The 22,211-nt window shown below is 45.5% G+C and overlaps 1 protein-coding gene across 1 annotated transcript in view; it reads right to left on the reverse strand.

The window, feature by feature from the left end:
• Positions 1-10,839, reverse strand: part of GRIN2B (glutamate ionotropic receptor NMDA type subunit 2B) — a gene marked incomplete at its 5' end in the record, with an annotated part of 168,268 nt that extends 157,429 nt beyond the window's left edge. Inside the window, one exon of the mRNA XM_082010807.1 lies at positions 10,429-10,839. Within this exon, the coding sequence (XP_081866933.1) occupies positions 10,429-10,839 (411 nt within the window). The remainder of the gene's footprint in view (positions 1-10,428) is intronic.
• Between the last annotated feature and the right edge of the window lie 11,372 nt (positions 10,840-22,211).

A 22,211-nucleotide genomic window follows, 5' to 3' on the forward strand; every position in this document is an offset into this window, starting at 1 on the left:
CAGGGCCACGCCACATGGCTCCTCACCTCCGAACGGCTGCCGCAAGCCGGGGGGTAGGGACACAGCTCTGCCTCCGCAGAAAGCAAGCAGCAAAGCAATCACCCGGCTGGGAGCCGGGACAAAGCACAGTGCTGCAAGAGCACACACCCGGAGGAGCCAGCAGCTCCATCGCAGAGCATCCTTCTAATGGCTTCTGCCCGTCCTCTCCAGCGCAGAGGCTCGGCGGTGACCACGTGGCCCCCAGCCAGGCAGCCAGCGGAGGCTGCGGGACACTCGCCCCCTCCTCCCGAGGAGCTCGTCCCTCTCCCCACCAGGCCTGGGACCCGGCACGGGGCATGCTGGCTAAGGCGGGACATGGCCGAGCCAGCCCCGGGCATGCTTTGGGAGACCCGCTGGCCTTTCCCCAGTGGGCTGCACTGATGCCAGTGTCCCCGTTCCCCCGCCCCGAGGAGCCATTTCTGACTCCGTGGCTCAGCGCAGAGCGGGGAGGGAATATTTCTGTCCGGCTGGAGGGTGAGGCAGCACTCACAGGGAAAGCATCACTGCCTGACCCCACGGCCCTGTGCCCTGCCCAGGCCCACTCCCCTCACCCAGTTTCCACCCAGCAGCTTTCCAGCCCCGTTTCACACCCCGCGCCTGGCTTGCGCAGCGGTTCTGCCATCCCTGCTCCCCAGCTCTCGCTCCCGTGGCACGCCAGGCAGCGTCGCCCGGGCAGGCACGTCTCCTCCTCTTCCCTCTCCCCCTCTGCCTTTTCCTATGCCTCATCTCCTGCTTCCCACCCTCTTCCAGCCCCCCTGCCCTTCTTTCAGGAACTCTTCCAGATGCTCCTCCTCCGCACTGGCTAATCACGCCCTCCATGCCCCCCCACCTCTCCCGTGCCCCAGCCCAGACCCCCCACTGCACCGTCCATTTCTCCCAGTTGGATCCCACTGGCACCCCACAGAAGAGCCCCGGCCCCAGCATGGCCTGTGCAGGGTCCGAGTGCAGTTTTGAAGCACGGATTGCAAGGACGAGATCTTTTTTTTAGAGATACATGGCAAACATCTAAAAAGACCCTGTTGCCTATATGCAGCTTCCCACTCTTATAACGAGGCCAAACTTGGGGCAGCCTATGTGGTGGTAGCAAAAGAACATTTCTGGTTAAAAGTCCTCCCCTGCAAGACACCCTCCCCAGACCTGGGCCCTTACTCTGAGGACCACTGGTGGTCCCGCAGAACCTTCGGAGGAAAACATGCCCGTGCCTGCCACACGGGTAAATCGCGTACCTGCCTGTGCCACGTTTTCAAAGCAAGAGAGCTGTTTTGTTTTCCAAATAAATAGCGAAGTAAATCAATCATCTTGAGGCATACATCTGGCATAGGAAACTTTGCTCAAACAGTCATAGTCTGGCAAAGTTACAGGAAACCCCCAAGAGGACCTTATAATGGGGAATGCTGGCCAAGCTTACAATAGACGGCACCATCAGCCCCGCATGCAATAAGCTCTCCTGCATGCCGCAGCTATTCAGCCACCTCTAATGGGCGTTACAGCTTCTCCTCCTGGAGTCCAGATTTTCGTATCAAGCATTGTATTTACTTCCGCTAGAAAAATCCATTAATTGCTCCCTAGCAATTCAGTAGCCTTTGCCTTTTGTAGGGCTCAAAGCACTTTGCAAAAAAGTTGTTACGATCTTCTTGCAAAGGGCAAATTGCTGTAGACAGGAGTTGGGCAATTGTCTTAAAGTCATGTTTTACAGCAGAGCTGCAGTGAGGACTCAGGTCTACCAGACCTGCTTGATTCTGCTGGCACCCTTTAGATCAGTCCTCCTCACTATGCGTGCCTGCCTTTTTTGCTTTTTTCCTGCCCGCCTTTAGACTCAACATGTCCTTCATTCTTTCTTTCCCCCTTCCTCTGAAACATACGTTTATTGTTATTATCAGGAACCTCATAGATACAGAGCTAGAAGCTATTGCCAAAGCACAGACAAAAATTGCCTCGACAAAGTCTTTAGCGTATTTTTTTTTAGTCACTCTCAGGATTTACTTCAATCAAGCCCTCTTTTTTTTTTTTTTCCTTCCCCCATCCCTCTCTCTCATCTTGTTCATCCTCTTTCTCCTCCACTCTAGCTGTATTACACATTCTAGAGCATTTGGCTCAGTCCTTGTTGAAAACAGCTGAAGCAACATGATTTCCACACTCTTCCCTAAGGAGACTAGAGCACATCCTAATAAAACTCATTGTCTGAACTTTTTTCTTGATACGCATAGATATCATTTAATATTACCGTTTAACATATCATAATATATCATTTAATACCTTTTCTTGACTTTATCCTGTCGTTTCTACTTCTACTTCTGGCAGCTACACCAAGCATTATTTTCTCTAATCTTAGTCTACCTCTATTCACTGCTTATATAAATCATACCCTGACTCATTGTTCGGCCAATCTACAATACGCACTTACAGCTGTTTCAGTCTTTCTTCATATATCTGTTCCTCCACACCCTTAACAGAGTCACAGACTACAATTATTTCTTTTTCTGTACCCTGTTTTTTTTCCAGCCTGTGTATGTGTAATTCCCTTAACTTCCTTCATAATCCATCCCCTCCAAACTTAGTTAATGAGGCAAATAAAAGGCAAAGAGAATAAGAGATTCCCCGGAAAGAATTGTTTCTCTCTGTCCTGCGGTTACTGGGGAATGACATGCGGATCTAAAGCAGCAGCATCGAGCAATTTCACACTCCACGTTTTCAATTTCATTTTGAGGCCAGTTTAGGGTAGGGACAAATTTGAGTGTAATTAATTTAGATTTTGTGAGACAAGTAACCGCTTGGGGTTGTAATAAAGGACTGCCTGCTCCAGAATGAAGAAACTAATCTCCTTGTCCGGCTGGGGATGGCACAAATTGATTTAATACTTTTGTGTTGGGTTCTTTGTTTTGAAGAAAGGAGTTATAATAATGATTACAAATAACTATGGGTCAGATCTCATCAAGCTCCCAGATTTTCTTTAGATAAGTGCTCATAGATCTGGATATCTACCCAAACATCATCAGTGTGAAAGTCAGGGATAGAAATCTAGCAAGAAAGAACTTTTTCACAAAAGCCCCACTACTTGCCAGGTCCAAACTGGGTGAAAATCAACATTTTCCTCACAGGTATTTTGATACTTCTATTTCCAGGTAGATAAAGGCAACACCGCATTTAAACATTAGTAGTAAAGAGATTAATTCAGCTTCTCTTTCCCTCAGGTAGGTTGCAGCGGTTGCGTTCAGAGCTAGGCAAGGAAAGGTCTTGTCACTCGAAAGAAAACATCACTATAACAACAGAAGAAAACTAACACTCAGTACTCCTGGAAGAAGAATTCTATGACCCAAAATAAAGCAGCTTATAAATAGCTACAAAAGGCTGATGTAGAGGAATCAAACTTCAGTTTTGCTTGGCATTTGTTGTCTGGGACAACTTCTGCCGAGGGATGGCACCCGTGCCTCCATATAGGCTTCTCCTTCAGCATCCTACCACTGCCCCAGCACTGCCGCTACCCAAAAGCACCCCAGGGTGCCTTGGCAGGGTATGAGCCTCAGCAGGGTCCCTCCAGGTCTTCCCCTCCCCAATCCTATGATACTCAAGTGAAGAAGGTGCTTTCAGGCTTCAGGTGTCCAAGGCTCTGCATTTCCAAGGCTCAGGGCAGATATGAAGTGCATCCAGTAGGGGGGAAAAAGTGATGGGGAAATTTCAGGGAAAGTTACATTTCCATAATTGTTTTTTTTATAAAAAGGGGATTTCTTGTTGTTTTTTTAAGTGACCAAAAAAAAAAAAAGAAAAAAATCAAACTCCATATTTTTTTTCTTGTGACTCTTGAAAATAACAGTCAAAAAAGTGAAGGCCTTGAAATGGAGTCCCTCCCAAGCAAACAGGAGATAAAGTAGAGGGAAACATTAAAAGTTTTAAAGGACACTATTTTAATAAGGTATTTAATAAAAGAAACAATACATTTCTTTGAAAGGTCATGTTTTTATTTAAATAATATTGATGAGAATACTTGAGCTCTTGTTTAGAAAACGAGAGTTAACATTGAAGGATTTAATGGCCGGAGGGAGAGGTTAAAGCTCTTAAAAGTTCATTTCCAGGTTTCCTAATATCTGAGGGATTTTAAGTGCTGTAGTTTGTTTGTAAAGTAATAAAAATTGTTCTAGGGAAATTCTCAGATGTTAATTAAACTCCACAGAAATATGCTACCTATATTCCCTTTCTTTATATGAAAAAATGTAATTTTGTATGGTCAGATTAGACACAGATGTAAACATAAATTACAGCTCCACCTGGCCTGTTATTACATGTGTATACTCAAGGGAAAAACAACACAGGCATACAATACTGGCTTTTGTTCTCTATATCTCTGTGACCTACCTTTCTTCTACCTCCCCAACTTTTGCAGCAGACTTGTAGTTTGAGGCCACAAAATATTTAGTTCATTATTTGTAAGCTACACAAAGCTTTCATTTGGCAGCAAAAGGAAACAAAATACCAAAAGCAAAAGAAGCGTGTTAATCATGTCCTCAATAAAATTACTAAAAGCTTGAAGGGAAACTGCTGGGGTTTTAATTTTAACTTTAAAAAAAAAAAATCAAACTCATGTTTGCTGATCACTATATTAGTCTAAGAAGCATTTAAACTATTACTATCATCAAATGCAGTTTCAGAGAAATGAAAATGCTTTCCGAAATTACATGAACTGCATATAATTTTGCTTTGGAGGGAAAAGAGGGATAGAAATCTTCTAACAACATTCAGCTATACTCTTTCAATGTTTGCAGATCAAAGTGTGTCTTATTTTCTCCCCGCCTTCTAAGCAGTATTTTGTTTGGAATTTATTTCACTTAAGTTCATATAATCCATTCAAAGGGAACTTTTGGGTTTGTTTTTTTTTTTACTGAATTTCCTTCACACAAAGGCTCTAAAAATTTCAGATGTCATCCCTAATGGAAATGAAACAAATGTACATAAAAAAAAAAAATGAGGTTTCCATTCCCCATGCATCTCTATTATTTAACCTTTGGAAACCTAAGAGTGAAAGTGCTTTCCTTTTAATTACAGATGTTCTGCTTTTAGCAGCACTGTCCCAGTGTCTTTGACTTTGCCCTGGTTTCAGTGCATATCTAGGTGCTCAGCTTATCCAACTAGTTTTGACTTCGCGATACCTGCAGCATCATTTTTCTCCCGTCTGACAGGCAGCTAGTTTTCTTCCCTGGTGCTTTACACCTATTGACCCAGTTTGGACTTGGTCCCCACTGAAATACCAAATACCATTCTTGCAGCAGCAGCATGGCCCAGGCATGGAGCAATCACAGCAACCTTCAGCATTGAAAGGGAAAGAGACAACATGTCTTGGAAACCTTGGCAGAAAACAAAAAAAGGGGACATGGATTTATGAAGTGGGGATGAAAAGGCGGAGGAGAAATTTCAGCTTTGGTGTGAATGGGGAAAAAAGAGCAAGGGAGTAGAGGGAATAGCAGTCAGAAAGTCAGCTCTATGCTGTGTGAGAAAAGGAAGGAGAAGCTGGCCTAGAAAGGAACACAGATTTTAGATTTCAGGTTAGTTTCATGCAGTTTTTATACAGATTTTATTATGGGCACAGCCCAATTTAATGGATCATTCTTCTTATCATTTTATTTCCATCATTATGGCTACTCTCCATGGCCAAGCCCTGGAGAAAATAGCAAGGGATGGAGAGACAGAGGAGAATGATTTTCAGCTGAGAAAACATAATCATCCCCTTCTTCCAATATTTTTCCTGGGTGCTGCCTGTGCATCATTGTGTTACTGTAAAGCTACAGAGGACAAGAAGCTTTGGCAAAATAATGTGACTGTGGAGAAATAGTGAGGGACAGTTGCACCAAAAATTATGGTCAGTCACCAGCTATGCTTACAAGAGAACCCAAGGCATTTTCTGCTCTTACCTTTTCTGCTTTCATTATCACCAAGTTGACTTTCTCTGTTATTTAAAAAAAAAAAAAAAAAAAAGTCTATCATTACAAAGCAGAACAGTCAGCCAAATGGTGTGGTCATTTTTTAGGCAAGAAGATAAATCTTTTCCAACACAGTAAGTGTCCAAAATTTGAACAATTCCCTCATCTCTTGATACCTATAAATGTACATTGTTATTGTTTTTTCCTTTTCTGTGACTGCTCCTTTACCTCCTAGTTATGGGCAGAAGGAATAGTAGGTAATATTGAAAATATAATGAAGAAAAGCCCAGTCCAGATTTCCAGTCTCAGGTCTGCAAACACAAGATACTGGTTTGCGTGCTTATCCGAAATGAAGCTTGGTTTGCAGCCTTGAAGGTTTCCTTCCACCATCAGTCTCCTAACACAGAACATCCTCATCTGTCAGCTATTTCCACACTGTGACAGGTTTGGATTTCTGCTTTCAAAACAACTGGGGAGAAAGGAGAAATTATTTTAAACACTGGAATGGGAGCAGATATGCTCACTGGTCCCCGAGTGCATTGCAGTCTTCTGGACAGCGCAAGCCAACGCTTACGATCAGGCCACACACAGCCATAAAAAGAAAGATCAGTGCGGCAACTTCAGGCAAACTGAAGAGATCAGAGAGCTTCAACAAGCAGAGTTCTTGGATCACAAGAACCTAGCATTGGTGGCGTTGCACGTTTCTCTCCTCTCCGTCTATTCCAGATTAAACACAGAACAGCTGCCATACTATTCCCTTGCTCATCGGGGTCCAGGTGAGAAGATGCTATTGTCCTAGTCCCTTTTCAAGGTCTCAGCACCAAAACAAGGACCAGGCAGTTCCCTGCAGGGCTGAAAGAGCACAGCCACCCTTCTGCCCTGCCCCACAGCTGCAGGGCTTGCTCCCCCGAGAGGAGCTAATGCAAGCAGCTACTGGACCTCCTCAGCCACCACTCCCGGGCCACCCGGCCCTGGCAAAACAACTGCTGCCGTTCCTGCGGTTCGGCATCACTGCTGGCACGCTTGTCAGAGGCTAAAGGGACTGAACCAGCTACGACGAGACTTTCCCTCGGCAAAGCGGTATCTTCAGAGCTCAAGCGAGGCACATCATGTGTCTGTGCTTCGCCGTTTTCCTGGAACTAAACCCAGATCATGGTGTGCGCACAGATCATCTGGTCATTTTCTTCTGATGCCAAATGAGGCAGAGATTAAATGTAACTCTCTGTAACAGCTAAACAGGTGGGATTAGAGACACGAGCACCGAGGAGAGAAACAGCAAAAACATATGCAAATGACTATATACTTATTTTTCAGAGGAAAAAGGGAAAACACTGGTAAACCAAGCAAAAATAAACATTATCTACAAAAATCTAATCAAATGCAGTGTTAATGAGCATGAGTTTGAACAAACCAATACGGAAACGCGGTTGTTACATTTACAGCAACACACCTCCGCCTGCTACGTCACACCACGGGCAGGATTCACGGCATTTAACCTGAGTCGGGGTACAGCCCTCGCCAGTAAGCAGCGGGGAGGCACGGGACTGCGGCACAGGCATTTCACCGCACCCTGGGGTGGGTGGGGTGAATTGTCCTCCGGTGGGGGCTCCTTCCCCACAGGTTGTGACAGTGCCTAGACCTGCAGCTGGCAGCTAGCAAACTTCCAGATGCATATTAACTGAGGTGAAGCCAACCTATGGTGCACAGTATACAATATTTCTCTCTGTGTGTGTATATATATATATATGAGAAAAGAAAATTCAGGCTTGAAGTCCTCTCTTTTTTTCTTTTTTTCTTCGTGTCTCAATTTGCCAGCTTCACAGTATATTACAAAGTCCTTTTTACACATGGACCCAAATTTCCTCCCAGATACACTTATTAAACGTTCATTGAAGGTGAAACAGAATTTCACATGCTACTCCAGGGAAGGCGGTTGAACTGAGGAGGTTTTTTTTGCATTAACTGCCAGAGAAGAGGGGCTTATCTGTCACACCAAGGCGTTAGTGGTTTGTAGTATTCTTTAGATTTGCGTTGGTGCTGCTGATCACAAACACGCAGGGAGCATAACGAAGCTATAAGTGCAGGTCTGAACCTGTGAAATGCTGAGCAAGTTCAATCACAGCTGACTGCTGTGGGCGTTGAGGGGTTGCTGAAAGAAGCAATCCATGCTTGCAGGATCAAACCCCAGCCATGCAACTCATCTGCAAAGAATGTGACTACGAGTCACTAAAAGCAAAGCCTCTGTTAAGGATCTCTGTGGAAAACAGATTGTTTAAGGACTGACCAGGCTGACCAGTATTTTTAGTAGAATATCAATGTATTTACTCTCTACCATATTTTAATTCAATTCATCAAATAAATATTATCCATTAAAGATTATGCACCTGTGACTCAGAAGCTGCAAAGATCAGTCTTTTTCAATTTATGTTTAAAAGAAATCTTGGCCTTTCCTAAAACTGCAGATCTTTGTATGTAACCTGCTTTTCCTGTCTGAAAAACTACCAAAAAAAAGAGAGTTTGATAAAACAGAGGTCTCCATTCATAAGGCTTCCACCTTTGAGCTCCCCGTGGGCTGCCTGCCCACCAGAAAGCTCTTTAGAAATGAGCCGGTGGGGTACACAGGGCCATCACAGGAGATGCTGCCTTCCCAAGGAGAGACTAGAGATAGGTAGAAAGAAAAATCTTTGCAAAGTTCAATAGGCCCAATTCCTCTTTGAATTACAGCAGCATAAATCTGATCTAATCCTGCCAAAGGCAATGGGGCTATGCTGGATTTACACTGCGGGAATCTGAAATCAGAATTTGGCCTGCCATGTTCAAAGTCACAAGGAGCTCTTCCCAGTGCTTAGGAGGTCTGGCATCAGTAACACTTATGCTTGTTCAAAGAGAATGTAAAATACCACTGTAAGTGTGAAATGCAGCACTCGAGTAATGCTTCAGACCTGTTTTGCACAGACATTGATAACCATGCAATGCAGCAGGCAGGAGAGCATCGAGATGCGGCATTGTTGCCTAACTGCCCTCCAAGACAGAAAAGCTTCATTCTGGGTGGAATGGGGCAGAATGACTTTATCACATGTGCAACTATTTGAGTAGAGAGTGAAAAAAAATGCCTGTGATTATTTTATTCAATGACTACTTTAGTTTCAAAGGCTGATATGAGAAAACAACACTGCATATTAACTGTATGTTATTTGGCAACTGAACGGTTGGTCAGAGTGAGAAAATAATTTGTCATTAATTTACTCCCATCTACTCACCTATGATAACCTGCACTAGATTATTTATTTACAGGGTAAACAAAACAGAAAGTGATTTCTTAGCCCACTAGATTTCTTTCTGAGGGAAAGCTGCCACAGTGACCAGCTCAGTTCTCTCCCTTCCTTCAATGAGACCTGATTCTGCCTAGTTAAATGTCTCAGATTTGCTTAAGAGTGACCTGTAAAAGAAAAATGCTGTTGGCTTGTGTCCCTGTTTACTTCTTTGTGATGCACAAAGTAGGGTTAAGAGGGTCTTCTCAATAAAAGGGTTGTCCCCAACTCTCTCTGGCACTGAGCCTGGAGGGAAAAGAGCAGCCCACTTCTCTTGGATATTTCCACTGGCCCACAGCAGCTGAGAGGCCACTGTTAGCCACACCAGCTGGCCAAATGCATGCTCCGGAGTGAATTGCTGGGTCCCCTGTTCCTCCCAGGAGGGAAGATTTGTATCAGGTCCCGCTGTACCACATAGAGGCTCCCCTAAACTGAGAGTTATCAGTTGGGCAAAGATGCTGCTCTCTCTGCAGCTTGCCCTGTTCATAAGCAGTAGCAGGAAGGATTGTTTGTGTACTAATTCCCTAGAAGACTGTCTGAGGCCTTGGAAAACAGTGAAATGTGAGTGATATGAACGAATTAAGTAGTACAGTGGAAACAAGATGGACTTAGCTGGACTGGTTCAGACTGGTTAGTTGCTTTAGCTAACACCTATTTAACTTCAGGAGCTAATGAACACTTCTGAGAGATGATGCCTTTATTAAAGATTCAATTATTTTCCAATTAAGATGTAAGAGCTGTATTAAATGTCCCTGAAAATACCACAATGTCCTCCTGCTGCATGCAGAAAAAACCCAAGCTAGGATCCTCGGTTCTTCTAAAGTAAAACACAGGCAAAAATAAAACCTTTTTAAAAAAATCACAGTTGTCAGGGGCTCTTTACCCTTCTCAAGGAGGAAGAAAAGGGCTGATTCTTTTGCAGCTTTCTTCTACCTGCTCCTTTCCCTCCTCGGTTTTTCTCTGTTGCAGATAATTCCACATGATTAATAGGCTCTTCTCAGCAGTGCTACACACAGTTAGTGCTTTTAATCTCTCTTTGAATCTGAGACTCTCTAATCCCCCAACCCTTCGTCCCCATGAGACTACACCTGAGGATCACCAAATAAGATATTTCTTTCTGTTTCAAGTTTCGATCTACAGGCCTGCGATAGAAGGAAACTCAAATTTACCTTATCTGCCATGATCATGGAGGAGCCTCCATGGATGCCCAGGATGGGAGTGAGAGTCTGGGCAGAGATGAAGTCCAGGATCTGGGCAATGGCTTCCTGGTCTGTATCATCAGCGAATACCACCCCTTGAATCTTCCGGTCTGACATGAGGTCACAGATGCGTGTGATGATGCTCTTGGGATCTGTCTCATTCATGGCCACCAGCTCCACCCGAGGCACCACTGAGAGGTGGTGGAAGTCATCTTTCTCGTGGGCATCTTTGATGGCCACTTCGTCTGAGGTCCCCACCAGGATAACCGCAATGCCAATGCTCGGGTGGCTTTTCTGGGCATGGGCCCCGCTCCCTGTTGTCGCGAGGACTGCCAGCACCAGCCAAAACCTTGGAGAGTAGCACTCCACCCTGGGCCTCATCTTCGGCTCTTACACTCCCTGAGCAAGGAAGCAAAAAAAGGAAAGAGGGAAGGTTAGAGAAAGGGAAAGTGATTAATTGACAAGTCAATCATGCACTCAACCTTCAAGGCAGATCCACTGATATTCCTCAGCCACGAGCTCTCCTCCCACCAGTCGCTTCTTGCCTGATGCCCAACTCTTTGGCTACATTCAGGGCTCTGTTGAAGTCGGGGGGTGGGGAGGTGTCAGGCCAGTCCAGCCTCTACTGCAGAATTTGGAGTCACTTCAGAGAACAACTGTCAGCAGAAGATGGGATGATGTCATCTCTGAGGTCCCATGTCACTCTGAGACCCAAGTCAAATGTGATAGAGAATTGTCCTTTGATGGTTGATTGATTGTCTTTGTGAAACTAATTGCTTATGTGGAGCCCATGTCCGAGTGTTTACCCTCAACACAAAGGAATTACTGGTGCTTGTAATCGGTTTGGCCTTCTGCTGGAGGTATAGGCAGGGAGGCTGAAGGGACGAGGATAAGGACTCCCTTTTGCTTTCTCAGCACAGACCCTCCAGAATAAAGTGAGGACAAATGGGCAAGGGCATTGGATGTATATGTCTGTGTGTATCCATTGCATACAACCTTCCTACCACCAGGACACACACGGCTCCAGTCTGTAGTACAGGCAGCCATATGTCTTTCACTCATACAAGGTTCATTTCTTTTTAAATAGCAAGGAATACAAAATTTCATGGTGGTCGTGGCCAAAACTAGATCAGTGTAGTGTGGGGAAGACATTCCCTCCAAGCCCATATGGCAGCTACTTTTGCCCAGAAGCAGAAAGACCCACATTGCTTACAAAGGCTCACCCTCAGCTACTACAGCCAGGGATGTTACACCAATCTTTTCTCTGAACATGTCCACTTTATTTTGTAATCATAACAGTAGAAATGGAAAAACTCGATAAGGTTGTCTCTTGGGCCCCTGCCCGAGCAGGACTGCTCTCTGCAGGATTGTTCCTCGCTCGCTCTTTATTTCAGTCTCGTTTTAATAATAGTTCACATTTCCACAGCACTTCTCATCCTCAAGGCGCTTTACAAACTCTAACAAATTAATCCTCGCAGCACCTATGCAGTGTAAATATCAGAACCCCTCCCTGGTCCGGGGACAACAATAGAGCAGCGTCCCCACAGCTGCCCACCACCCCTGTGGGAGGCAGCACTGCTCGGTGTGCCAACCCAGGGCCATGCTGCTGTCTCAAGAAGATTTCAGGCATTTCAAACTAAAGATGACTTTCTCTCAGCACAAAAGGTCCTGCTCAGCTCTTTATGCCCCTAAGTCTGTTCTTCGGCAGCTAAGCACACTTGGAATAAATACACCAGCCCTGCACTTCTTTGCACTACACCTCTGGTCTTGAGGGTCCAGGAATGGGACACTTCCATACTGTCCACTGCTACATATGCTTCTATCAAATGAACAGAAAGCCAGCGGCAGCAGGAACAAGGCTGGCAAGACTTTGGGGAGGCTGGAAGTCCACAAAACAGCATTACCTGGCACCAGCCACCCATAGGGAAAGGGTGCAAGGGGCCCCACCTTGCCCTGCCCAGGAAAATGTGTAGGCTCAGCACATGCTCCCTCATTGCTATGCTAAGCAGAGAGGATGTATCCTGGATTTATTGTACCAGATAAATAAGCAGATAATAAAATAGATCATAAATATGCACCGGAGGAACCAAATCCACTTAGGAAGCTGAAAGGGACCAACGAGTGCGAAGCGCCAATCGATTCTAAACTCTCTGACGGATCCACTTTCTGAGACATGCTCACAAGGAGAACCAAGAGACTTTGAGAGTTTGGCAAAATGAACAGCTAACTTCATTCCGGCAGGACTGTTATCCTCCAATTACGACTCACTAAATTAGATTCCTTCACAGTGAAATGCAGTCCCCACTCCTGCAATGCTTTATTAACTTTAATGCACTCTATATGCTCTCTGTCTCTCACTCTCTTGCTCACTCACTTTAATGCTATATTTGTTCTCTTTAAAATATGTCTCCTGCGATCCCTCTGCATAGTCTCACACAGTATATTATGCTTGGTTAGGCAATGGCTAGCTGTGATGCCCAGGGACCAGAGTGTAGTTTCTTCCCAGCCCTTCTCCCACAAGGAATACTTTACAGGGCCTTCCAACCCCGGGCTCGGATAAGCAGCGATGCAGGAGCTATGCAGGCAATTGTGGTAGCTGTCTGCCTTCACGCCCAAACACAGACCTCTCCCACTGGAAAAAATGCCGGCCAAGAAACCCATTCCCTTCTCTTTGCCTGCATCAAAGCCAATAAATCTTCAGCATCTTCCTCCAAGCAGCAGAAAAAAGCCTAAGATCCTGAAGAGCACTTAGGTGCCAATCTGCTGGGTGTCTAGCTCATGGGATGTGCCCCTAAGGGAGATTTTTCCGTTCAGCACAAGATGATGGGATTCCTTCTACAGGCTTTGGCCAGATATGCAGGGAGCAGCTAGGGCTAGGAAGATGCTAATGTGAAGAGGAGGTCGTCAGTGCCTCAAAAGACAACCTGGGATCTCCAATTTTGATACTCAGCCATAAGCCCTCTCCTGGTTCGGGCAGAGCAATCCTTAGGTAGTCTGCAGTATACTACCCGAAACACCTCTCCCTCCACCTCTTGCTCACTCAGAACACTTCTGTCATGGTCACGATGTTTTTCAGGTGCTCCATGGGCAGTCTGCATGCCAGGGACCAGTGTCCTCCTGAATGAACAGCAGGTGCCAGGTCCAGGCTGGGCTGCCTGGTAGGATGGGACCCAGGAATGTGATAAGGCAGAGGAACTCCAGTAAATTACACCTGACCCAGGGCTGGCAGCACCCCATTAGCTGAGGAATGGCCTCCACCGTTCAGCCCCGGCACACTCCCACCAGGCAGCAGCAGGTTCACAGCACAGAGATCAGCTGCTCAAAGACTGCAAAAGGGGTGCTCACGGTGCTTACAGTCCCTTCCCTACCCTCCTTGGGGGTGACTTTTGTTCACAAGCAGCAGCCACTATCCACACTTCTGCTCAGATGCAAGTGCTGGCTATTGGAGAAACAGGCAGATGTTCCAGCACCAACCCCACCTCTCTTTCCTCCTCCGGTCTGGCTCACTACAAGCCCCTTTTGTAATGGCACACCTTCAGGAGAGGCACAGATGAACCAGCACAGACTTCTTATCAGATTAAGGTGACCCCAGACCTATTGTGAAAATGTGTTTCTGCATACACGGCAGCAAGTTTTATCCATTAATTTTTACACTGTTCAAATGCAAAAGTGTGAGGCACCCAATCAAGGAAGCACTGGAGGCAGCCTGTGGACCTCCTCCCAAGTTGTGTTCTTTTTCCCTGGGAACATATGCAAATACACATGAAGAAATTCACATGCACCTGACAACGCTGCAGTTGTAAAACAGGGCATTTGCCCTTAGTTGTTTCAAGTAACTCTAATATTGCTAGTGTCTAATTTCACCAGTCAAGAATGCTTTTAAAAATGTGCCATTATATTTTATTACAAAGTGTTTTACATGAGCAGGTTTTTCCCTTGGTGGTTGCGGGGGGCAACACAGCATTTGGAGTCTTTTCTGTGATTTTGCCACTCAAAAACAATTTAGTAAATCCCAAACTCGTCTGGCAAGTAAAATCCTTTACACATCACTCCACACTATTATATTGTCCCTTACTCCCTGGAATATAATATATGACAGAGCCATTAGACAAAGTGGTTTTACAGACGTATCTATATTTAGGTATAAACATGCCTGTAAAACCATTATAACTCTATAATCTCGTTTTACTTACCAATAAAGCATATCCACTGCTGCATTAATCTACAACATCTACTTAGTGCTGCAGAGCAATGTTACACAATCACCGTTAAAACGGGAAGGGAAAGCTAACTTCTCCAATTGAAAATGCAAGAGGAATGTAGGTAGTCAGACAGTAATTATTCAGACTGGAACTTGGCCAGAACCAAAGGTTAGATTGCTTAAAAATATCATGAGAACCTTACTTGACACAGCATTTTTATGTGGATCAGATCTAAGATACGTATTAATAGAAAATTATTAGGCTGCACAGGCAAAATACAGCTCAGCATTTAGAGATATTTCTGGATGATATTTCAAAATAGAGAAAGTACACAAATAGGTCACTGTGCATTCAACCAGGCTAACTGTAAATAAAGCACTACTCGGGCTGCGTACAGCAAAGCTAGGCAATCTTCGGGTCAGGTAAAGAAACTGAGGCAGGACACGGGCTGATCCCAGGAGTTTGGGGGCAGTTGTGTCACAGGCCAATGCTGGTACCTCCTTCTGCTGCAGCTGTGCCAGCTTGCACAGTAACCTCTTGGGAGGGTATTTGCAGGCCCCCAAAACCCCATCTCCAAGCTCAAGGCAGCAAGAGAAAAGGAAGCCCTGTAATACTGCAGTCCCAGACAAAAAGCTGCCTTGAAGGCAGATTTCCTAACTAGGAGGAAGGCAATGCTTGGGACAGGAGGCTGAACCAGCAAAGGGAACCTCGCAGGGACATTGGCTCCATTTTGGAGGAGAGCATTACCTGTCTTCAGCCTCTCCCACCTGTACTACCCTGGAGGGCCATGGGGAAGTTCATACTCCAGTGCTTTCTGGGCTCTGCTCACTGGGAGCTCTGATGAGGTCCCAGCACCGGTTGGGGGACTTCAAGAGACAGAATCTAAATTCAACAAGGTCATTTTGCATCTGTGCCAACTGCAATGCTAATTCCCAGCCCTGCTCTCATCCCTGATCCCTAGCCCAGTTCCAGGACTCACCACCACCCTCAGCCCCACTACTACCTACAGACAGATGTCCTGCCAGCCCCAGTGTCAGCCATCAGTGTTACCATACCCTTCAGCATTTGCTCATCTTTGACAGCATCTTAATTCACACTGGCTTCATCTCTCAGACAGTTTGAGCAGTATCAGACAACAGATCAAAAAGCAGTCCTTGTGTTTCAGGCCTTAGTTGGGGGTAGGAAGAAATCCATCTCACCTATGAGATACTCTACAAAGCTGGAAGGTGCTTTGTTCCTGGTATCCCAACACACCACCAGGAAAGAGCAAATGCAGTAGAAGAAGCTGTAGGGAAGTTAACATTGCCATAGACATGCTACTGGGCTGTCTGCCAAAGAAAAACCTGTATGTCCAGACCAAAGAACACCACTATTTCTGTATTTACCAACTGCAGAAGGCTGGTGCATATTTAATCTTTCTGTCTACCACCTGCCTTACAGGTAAACTGCAGGAGCCAAGAAGACCTGTGTGGAGAAAGGGACAGGACTGATCGCAACCCCATAAACTGTTACTCCTAAGAGCTGGGGCTTAAGGCTGTAAATCATGCCTTAATTTACACCCAAGTTTCTCCAACTCCCTGATTTTTGGCAACCCAGTTTCAGCCTAGGAGAGCTTCCTATTCTCAAGGTTAGTGCTGTTGCCTCAGTCTAGACACGCTGCATACTGTATAACTCTGAAGATGCATTCCTCATGGTCCAACTGCTTTAACCATTGTCTTACCACACCTTCAGCCCAGGCTATTTGTACACTGATAACACTTGTGCTGCTGCTCCCCATATTACTGCTTACCAGGTAGGTGACATAAGTGCCCATAAATCTTCTGGCTCACAGCCCTGTTGTTGCAGAAATTTCATAAACAGAGAAAAAGAAAAGAGGGATGGATGTGGGGTACGATGGATGCGTCTTGGAAGCGCCTGCACACTTCAGGTGCTGATAAACAGAATGAATGATGCTGCAGGAAAGTCTCCATACATTCAAAGTAGGAAGATGGCAGAGACTAGAGACATTGGAAAGTGCTGTGCGCAGTGATGAATGCAAGAGCAATCCAGCACCTGGACCAAAGTGGTTCATTACAGTCGTTCTAAGTCAACACCCCACCAAGGGCATTTCAGTAGTTTTAGATGAAAACTGGTGCAGTTTAGTTTATTTTAATCAGCTTTTAACATCACTTATATTTCCTTCTGATATATAAACATTTCTATGACAGTGGTAGAAACATTTCTCCAAGGCATTTTGGGCAGGTCTGCCTTCCACTCTTCACAACCACACCCTCCCCCTGCAACATGTACCTTTGTCCTTGCCTGCAATGCCCCACAGACTGATTTCTATCTAATCTAATTTATAAAATGCTTCTTCTTTTCTCTTATTTCCCCCAAGTCAGCCCTTTTCTTTTGGGGAATGCATCACACACCCCCAACCAAAGCCTTCAAAGCCCTTGGAGCTCTCGTTACTTCACTGTTAGCTTTCCTTTCATGGACACTGGGAGGAAAGTAGCACATACGCTTACTTCTATTCTCTATTTGTTTCAAGCTGTTCTTTCTTCACTAAACCAGGTACAAACTCATCCCTAACTTGGGCAGCGTCATACTCATCCCATATATTACATACTCATTCCTTCCCATCTCTGACAGCTAGTTCACCTCTGTCTATTCAACAGGTCTACCCAAGAATAAGGTGAAAGTGCTTCCCCTTTTTCTGCCCCATGCAAAGGAGAAGAGCAATTTTCTCCCTACACTTAAGGCAGTACAAAGAATGCTTTGATCATCAATTAGACCCATATCATTCCCAACAGATGAAGAACTATGTCTCATTATTGTAAGCTTGCCCAAGGGTAAGTTCCTAGTGTCCTTCCCACTTCCTCCCACCCACACATATTTTACATATCACTGGTGGTAGCTGATACAGCCACAGCCTGCGAGCTTCTGTTGAGACCAACACCAAGTGATTCACAGAAATTACAATTTAAAATCCTCTGCTTAATAGTCTTGCCCTTCCCCCAGTCACTTCAGGATTGCTGTCTACGGCATCTGCTTTAGCACACTACCTGCTCTGAAACGATTCAAACAATAAGATTACCACTGCTAGGAGACAGGTCCAAGGCTCACATTTAGAAACGTTTCCCTAAACTCAGCCTAAATTTTCCCTTTGCTCAGCTGTCCTGTTACTTTAATAATATATCCTTCATTCAGTCTGAACAATTTCTCCCTCTCGACTCACCGTTTCCACCCTGAAAACGCTTGTAGATGGTTATCTGATCACCCCTTGGGACTTCCTCTGCTGCAGCAGAAGTTCAGCTGTGCTCATCCCTCCTCGTAAGCCGAGTCCCCTCGGGTCCTCGGCACGATGAGCGAGGGAGGATGAAGGCAACGGCTGGGCAAGAGAGAGCAGGACTGAGTCTGACCTGCTTAGCCGGGCTGGCACACACGTGCAGAGCTGCGGGAGTCAGTGTCACACACACAAAAGCCATTAAGCGAGACAGCAGGTCAGTCTGGCATTGCCCAGTGCCAACTTCTAAATGCCAGGGCATAGAGGCTTGGCACGGCCATTGCTCTCTGCGAGCCTGGCTTGAGGAGTCGGGCTGGAGCCACTGTTCCCCTGCCAGGATCTCACTTGCCCCCAGCATCCCACTTGGATGAGTTTAGAGGGATGAGACAGGCCCTCCCTGCCAGAGACGGAAATATCCTCACCACCTGGAGGGTTCAGTTTGCCACAGCTGTCGTGCCGTGCATGCTCCCTTTGAAACAAGGGTTTCAAAGCTTACGAGACGTGCACCATTTCCCACTTCCAACTGTCGTCTGCCCCGTCTCGGAACCAGATTCGGGCGCAGAGCGAGATCATCCAAAGCAAGAGACGTGTCGCTGCGTGCGTGTGGCTCCCCCAAAGGGATTTCGGCATGGTTGAAAGCAGCTTTGCCTCCTGGAGTGCAAGACTAGGTTTAGACAGACAGCAGGACGCTGCACCCAGAAGAACACTCCTTTTGCCAATTAAATCAAACTGGAACAATTCAGTAATCCATGCTGCAATCCTTTCCTTCCTTTCTTAATACTTCACTTCCAGTTTTCATTTCCAAGCAGGAATCAACAGCACATTAATAGCATAAAGACATTAAAGACTGCAATTTCCAAAAGCTAGGCATTTCAATACCTCCAATCCATCAATATCCATGAGAAACACACGTTTAACTTCACTTGAATGGTTTGGAGAAGCACATCCTCGGCATTTCCCATTATTTGCTGTAATAATTTGATGTTTTCTACACAGCCTTAATCAACTCTGCATTTTGTGCATTGGCAGATTGTTATATTGAATTTCAAAATTTTAAAAGTGAGGAGAATTTTTATTTCCAAGGGTGGAAGGACTTCCCCATTCCCTAGGCTCTCTCATGCACCTCACCCAGTACCTGTTCTTTTCCTGCGTCATGTCCTTAAAGGGAAAACACAGAACAGGCAGGCAGAGTCTACACTGTCTCCTGAAGGCAGCTGCCAAACACCACGCCAGTGCTGAAATCCCATGGGTTACTCAAAGTCTCACATCAAGAGACAGTCTTAAGTTCTTTTGATGCCAGACGTAAACACCACAAAAGCCAAATCACAAAGGTTTCTTAAAACATACCATAAGTGAGGGAAAAAAAAATATTATTTTTCCTTTTTTAGGCAGAAATTGTGTGATTCCTTCTTCTAGAATACTGAGAATCCCAAAAAGGGCATCTGAACTAGAGGGAGACCACCTTAAACTACACCTGCATTTTGGATACAGCCACCCAGTTTGCTGCCAATCTTCCCAGATATAATGTATGACATGAGATAAAGCTTTAAAACACAAACCTGCCCATCCCTTAGGAAAGCTTGTCATGGGTGCATGTTTCAGTCTTGCAGCCCATGCAGCAAGGGCAAAGTAGGAGAAACTCGTTGCACTGCCTCTGCTCATTGTGGCACCATTATAGCAAATCCTGAAAAGCCCTAAGCAGAGTGCCAGAGCTCACCAGATCTGCTCAAGCCCTCTTAAAGGTGTTACAGACAGCAGAAATGGCAGAGAAGGCTGCTTGACACCTGAAACACCAAGGTGTGAGGGGAGGCAAAGAAGCCACGAAGTGGAGGCAGCAGGGTGGAGAGGGGGAGACGCGCCCTGTGAGCTGGTCCAGGGCAAAGCCGCAGCGCTACGGGCACTGATGGGCCACATTTTGCAAACTGCCAGCATCCCTCAGGAGTCTTGGGACCTCTTGATTTCCACCGGTATGCAGCATTTTGGAAAACGGGGTTTCGTCACCAAGGGACCCCGTGAGAATGCCAGCCTTGCTCGTGAAATGAGACAGGGAACTAATGTGGAAGCGAGAGGGACCAAGAGGTGTTTTTGGCATGCCACAGCCATTGGAGCCAAGAGGGGTCAAAAGCTGGCTCTGCTCAGGCCACTGGAAAGGACGGATGAGTACCCAGAAAACCTTACCGTGAGTCTCCTTCCTTGTAATTGCCTGTCCCTTGTCCCTTTCCTTTCCTCACTCTGGTCCTTGATAAAGGACTTTTATGTTCCTGTTATCGCTACTTATAGAAAAGCAAAACAAAATCTACCTAGAAGTACTACCCCACGTGTGACACCAAAGAGAGTGCCATTCAAGATGTTTGGAGTTGTACACTCCCAACCCAGAAGCATCCCAAAAAACATTCCTTTAGAAAAACTTGATCCTTACAATAAATACTAAAGCCAGGATGAAGGGAGAATTGTCAACTGCAATTCAGGAATTTTTTTGGTGGTCTCATTTTTCATTTCTCATTTAAAGTACTTTTGGATCTCAAGCGATGAAGGCTACAGGAGCTGAGATTATTCTTATTACTTTCCATTGCACTTCCCCGAAGGCAGAAATGCCTTCTTGTGAGATCATACCCAACATTACTCACAGGATCCCAAGAGAGTGTACTAAAACCTGTATGTCCAAGATCTTCAGGACAGTAAATCCTAGTTTGGCTAGGAACAGAGAGAAAGGAATTGCTCTAATATCATAAATAGTTGTTGGCTTCCAAGCAAAATCCCTGATATTCAATATTGACTTTGACACATTGAGTCAAACTGCAAAATACTGCTGATCAGTAGTTACTGATAAAACAACATGTTGTCAGCAAATGCCGGTTTGTTAAGCCTATTCTCATTAAAATATCTCAGCTCGTGACACATTTTCACCTACTCCACAGCAGCTTCCTTGCTGGCAAGGAAGAGCAAGAGTAATGCAGAGCTTTGGAGAACAAGACGGAGGCGCAGTGGGCAGCCAGCCTCCAGGGTATGGGCTGGAGGTGCAGCTCTTCCGAGCACCAGGCTCCATCCATCTGACAGCTTGAATCCAGACCTAGAAATCGGTTTCATCAAGAGATCTGCCCTGTGGGTCTGCCACAGATACAGGGAATCTAGTTCCAGCAGCTCTTGGAGAGTGGAAATGTAAAGTCCAGCTCCATCTTAATTCACTTGCAGAAACTCAAAATACAGGATATCCTAGCTGTGGGTCTCAGAAGTGGAGACCCTTGGACCCTGTGTTTAAACAGATCTGGAGAAGATCGCCAGACCAGAGGCACCAGGCTTTTATAGCGTAGCCAGAAAGTCCTGGGAGCTCTGGTTCCCTCTAAACAAAAATCCTGGTTTTACACCAGGGGACTTGGAGACCCCAAGAGTCCTGTCTGGGGCTATGGTGTCAAAGGTGCCAGAAATCTGGGATTTGTAGAGAAGTCCTCAGATGTAATTCAGAGGGCCACAGCCTGAGGCCAGGCCATTACTGAAAGTGCCCCAGAGCTGCAAACCCTACAAGCCCTGGGAGCCAGGAGAGGAAACAAATAGCTTTGACAGTTTCACCGCAGTTACTAGTCCCTTTTATTGGTTCCTCTGAACTTGTAGTTTCCCCAATATTTCCAGATTGCAGAGAGAGGGGGAGAACTTTGCCATTAAGTTCAGACTAAAACTAAATTTCTACCTCTGAATGTCCCCCTGCCTGGAAAACCTCTGGCTGCAGCCTGATGCCCTGTAATTCTGTTGGGCTTCGCAAACACCGCTGTGCTGTGCCTGTGGAGCACCCCAGTGATACCAGTGGCGACACAAGGGGTTTGGAGGGCTACTGGTAGCCACAGGGTATGCGTTGTCATTGTCGAGTTTACAGAGAGCAACTGCTCTGCTTTGTGGGTTATTTTGTTGAACAGAGACAGTTCTTAAGGACTGGGGTAGTCCTGGAGTCAAAGATGTCGTAGTCCACCCCAACTCAAATTCTTCCAGTTCCCATCATTTCCTGAGGCACACTAGCATAGAACAATGTTGAAAGACTAGTACATTCCCACTCCAGAACTAAGTATGAAGTAAAATGAGGGCATGTATGTGTATTTTTATTTATTTATATACATACTACATATATGTATATAAACATCTATATTTGTTGGTCATTATTATTTATTTTTATATATATAATTAGCATATATGCACTCCATCTTATCTTGGACCAGCAGATAGGGTTGCATTTCTTTGAAGGAGGAAAGCAGCTGGGAGAAGGAGCTCTTTGCAGGATGGCCAGTTACCCCTTTACT

Source organism: Phaethon aethereus (assembly GCF_964289735.1).
Source record: "Phaethon aethereus genome assembly, chromosome: 1".
NCBI classification, from domain to species: domain Eukaryota; kingdom Metazoa; phylum Chordata; class Aves; order Phaethontiformes; family Phaethontidae; genus Phaethon; species Phaethon aethereus.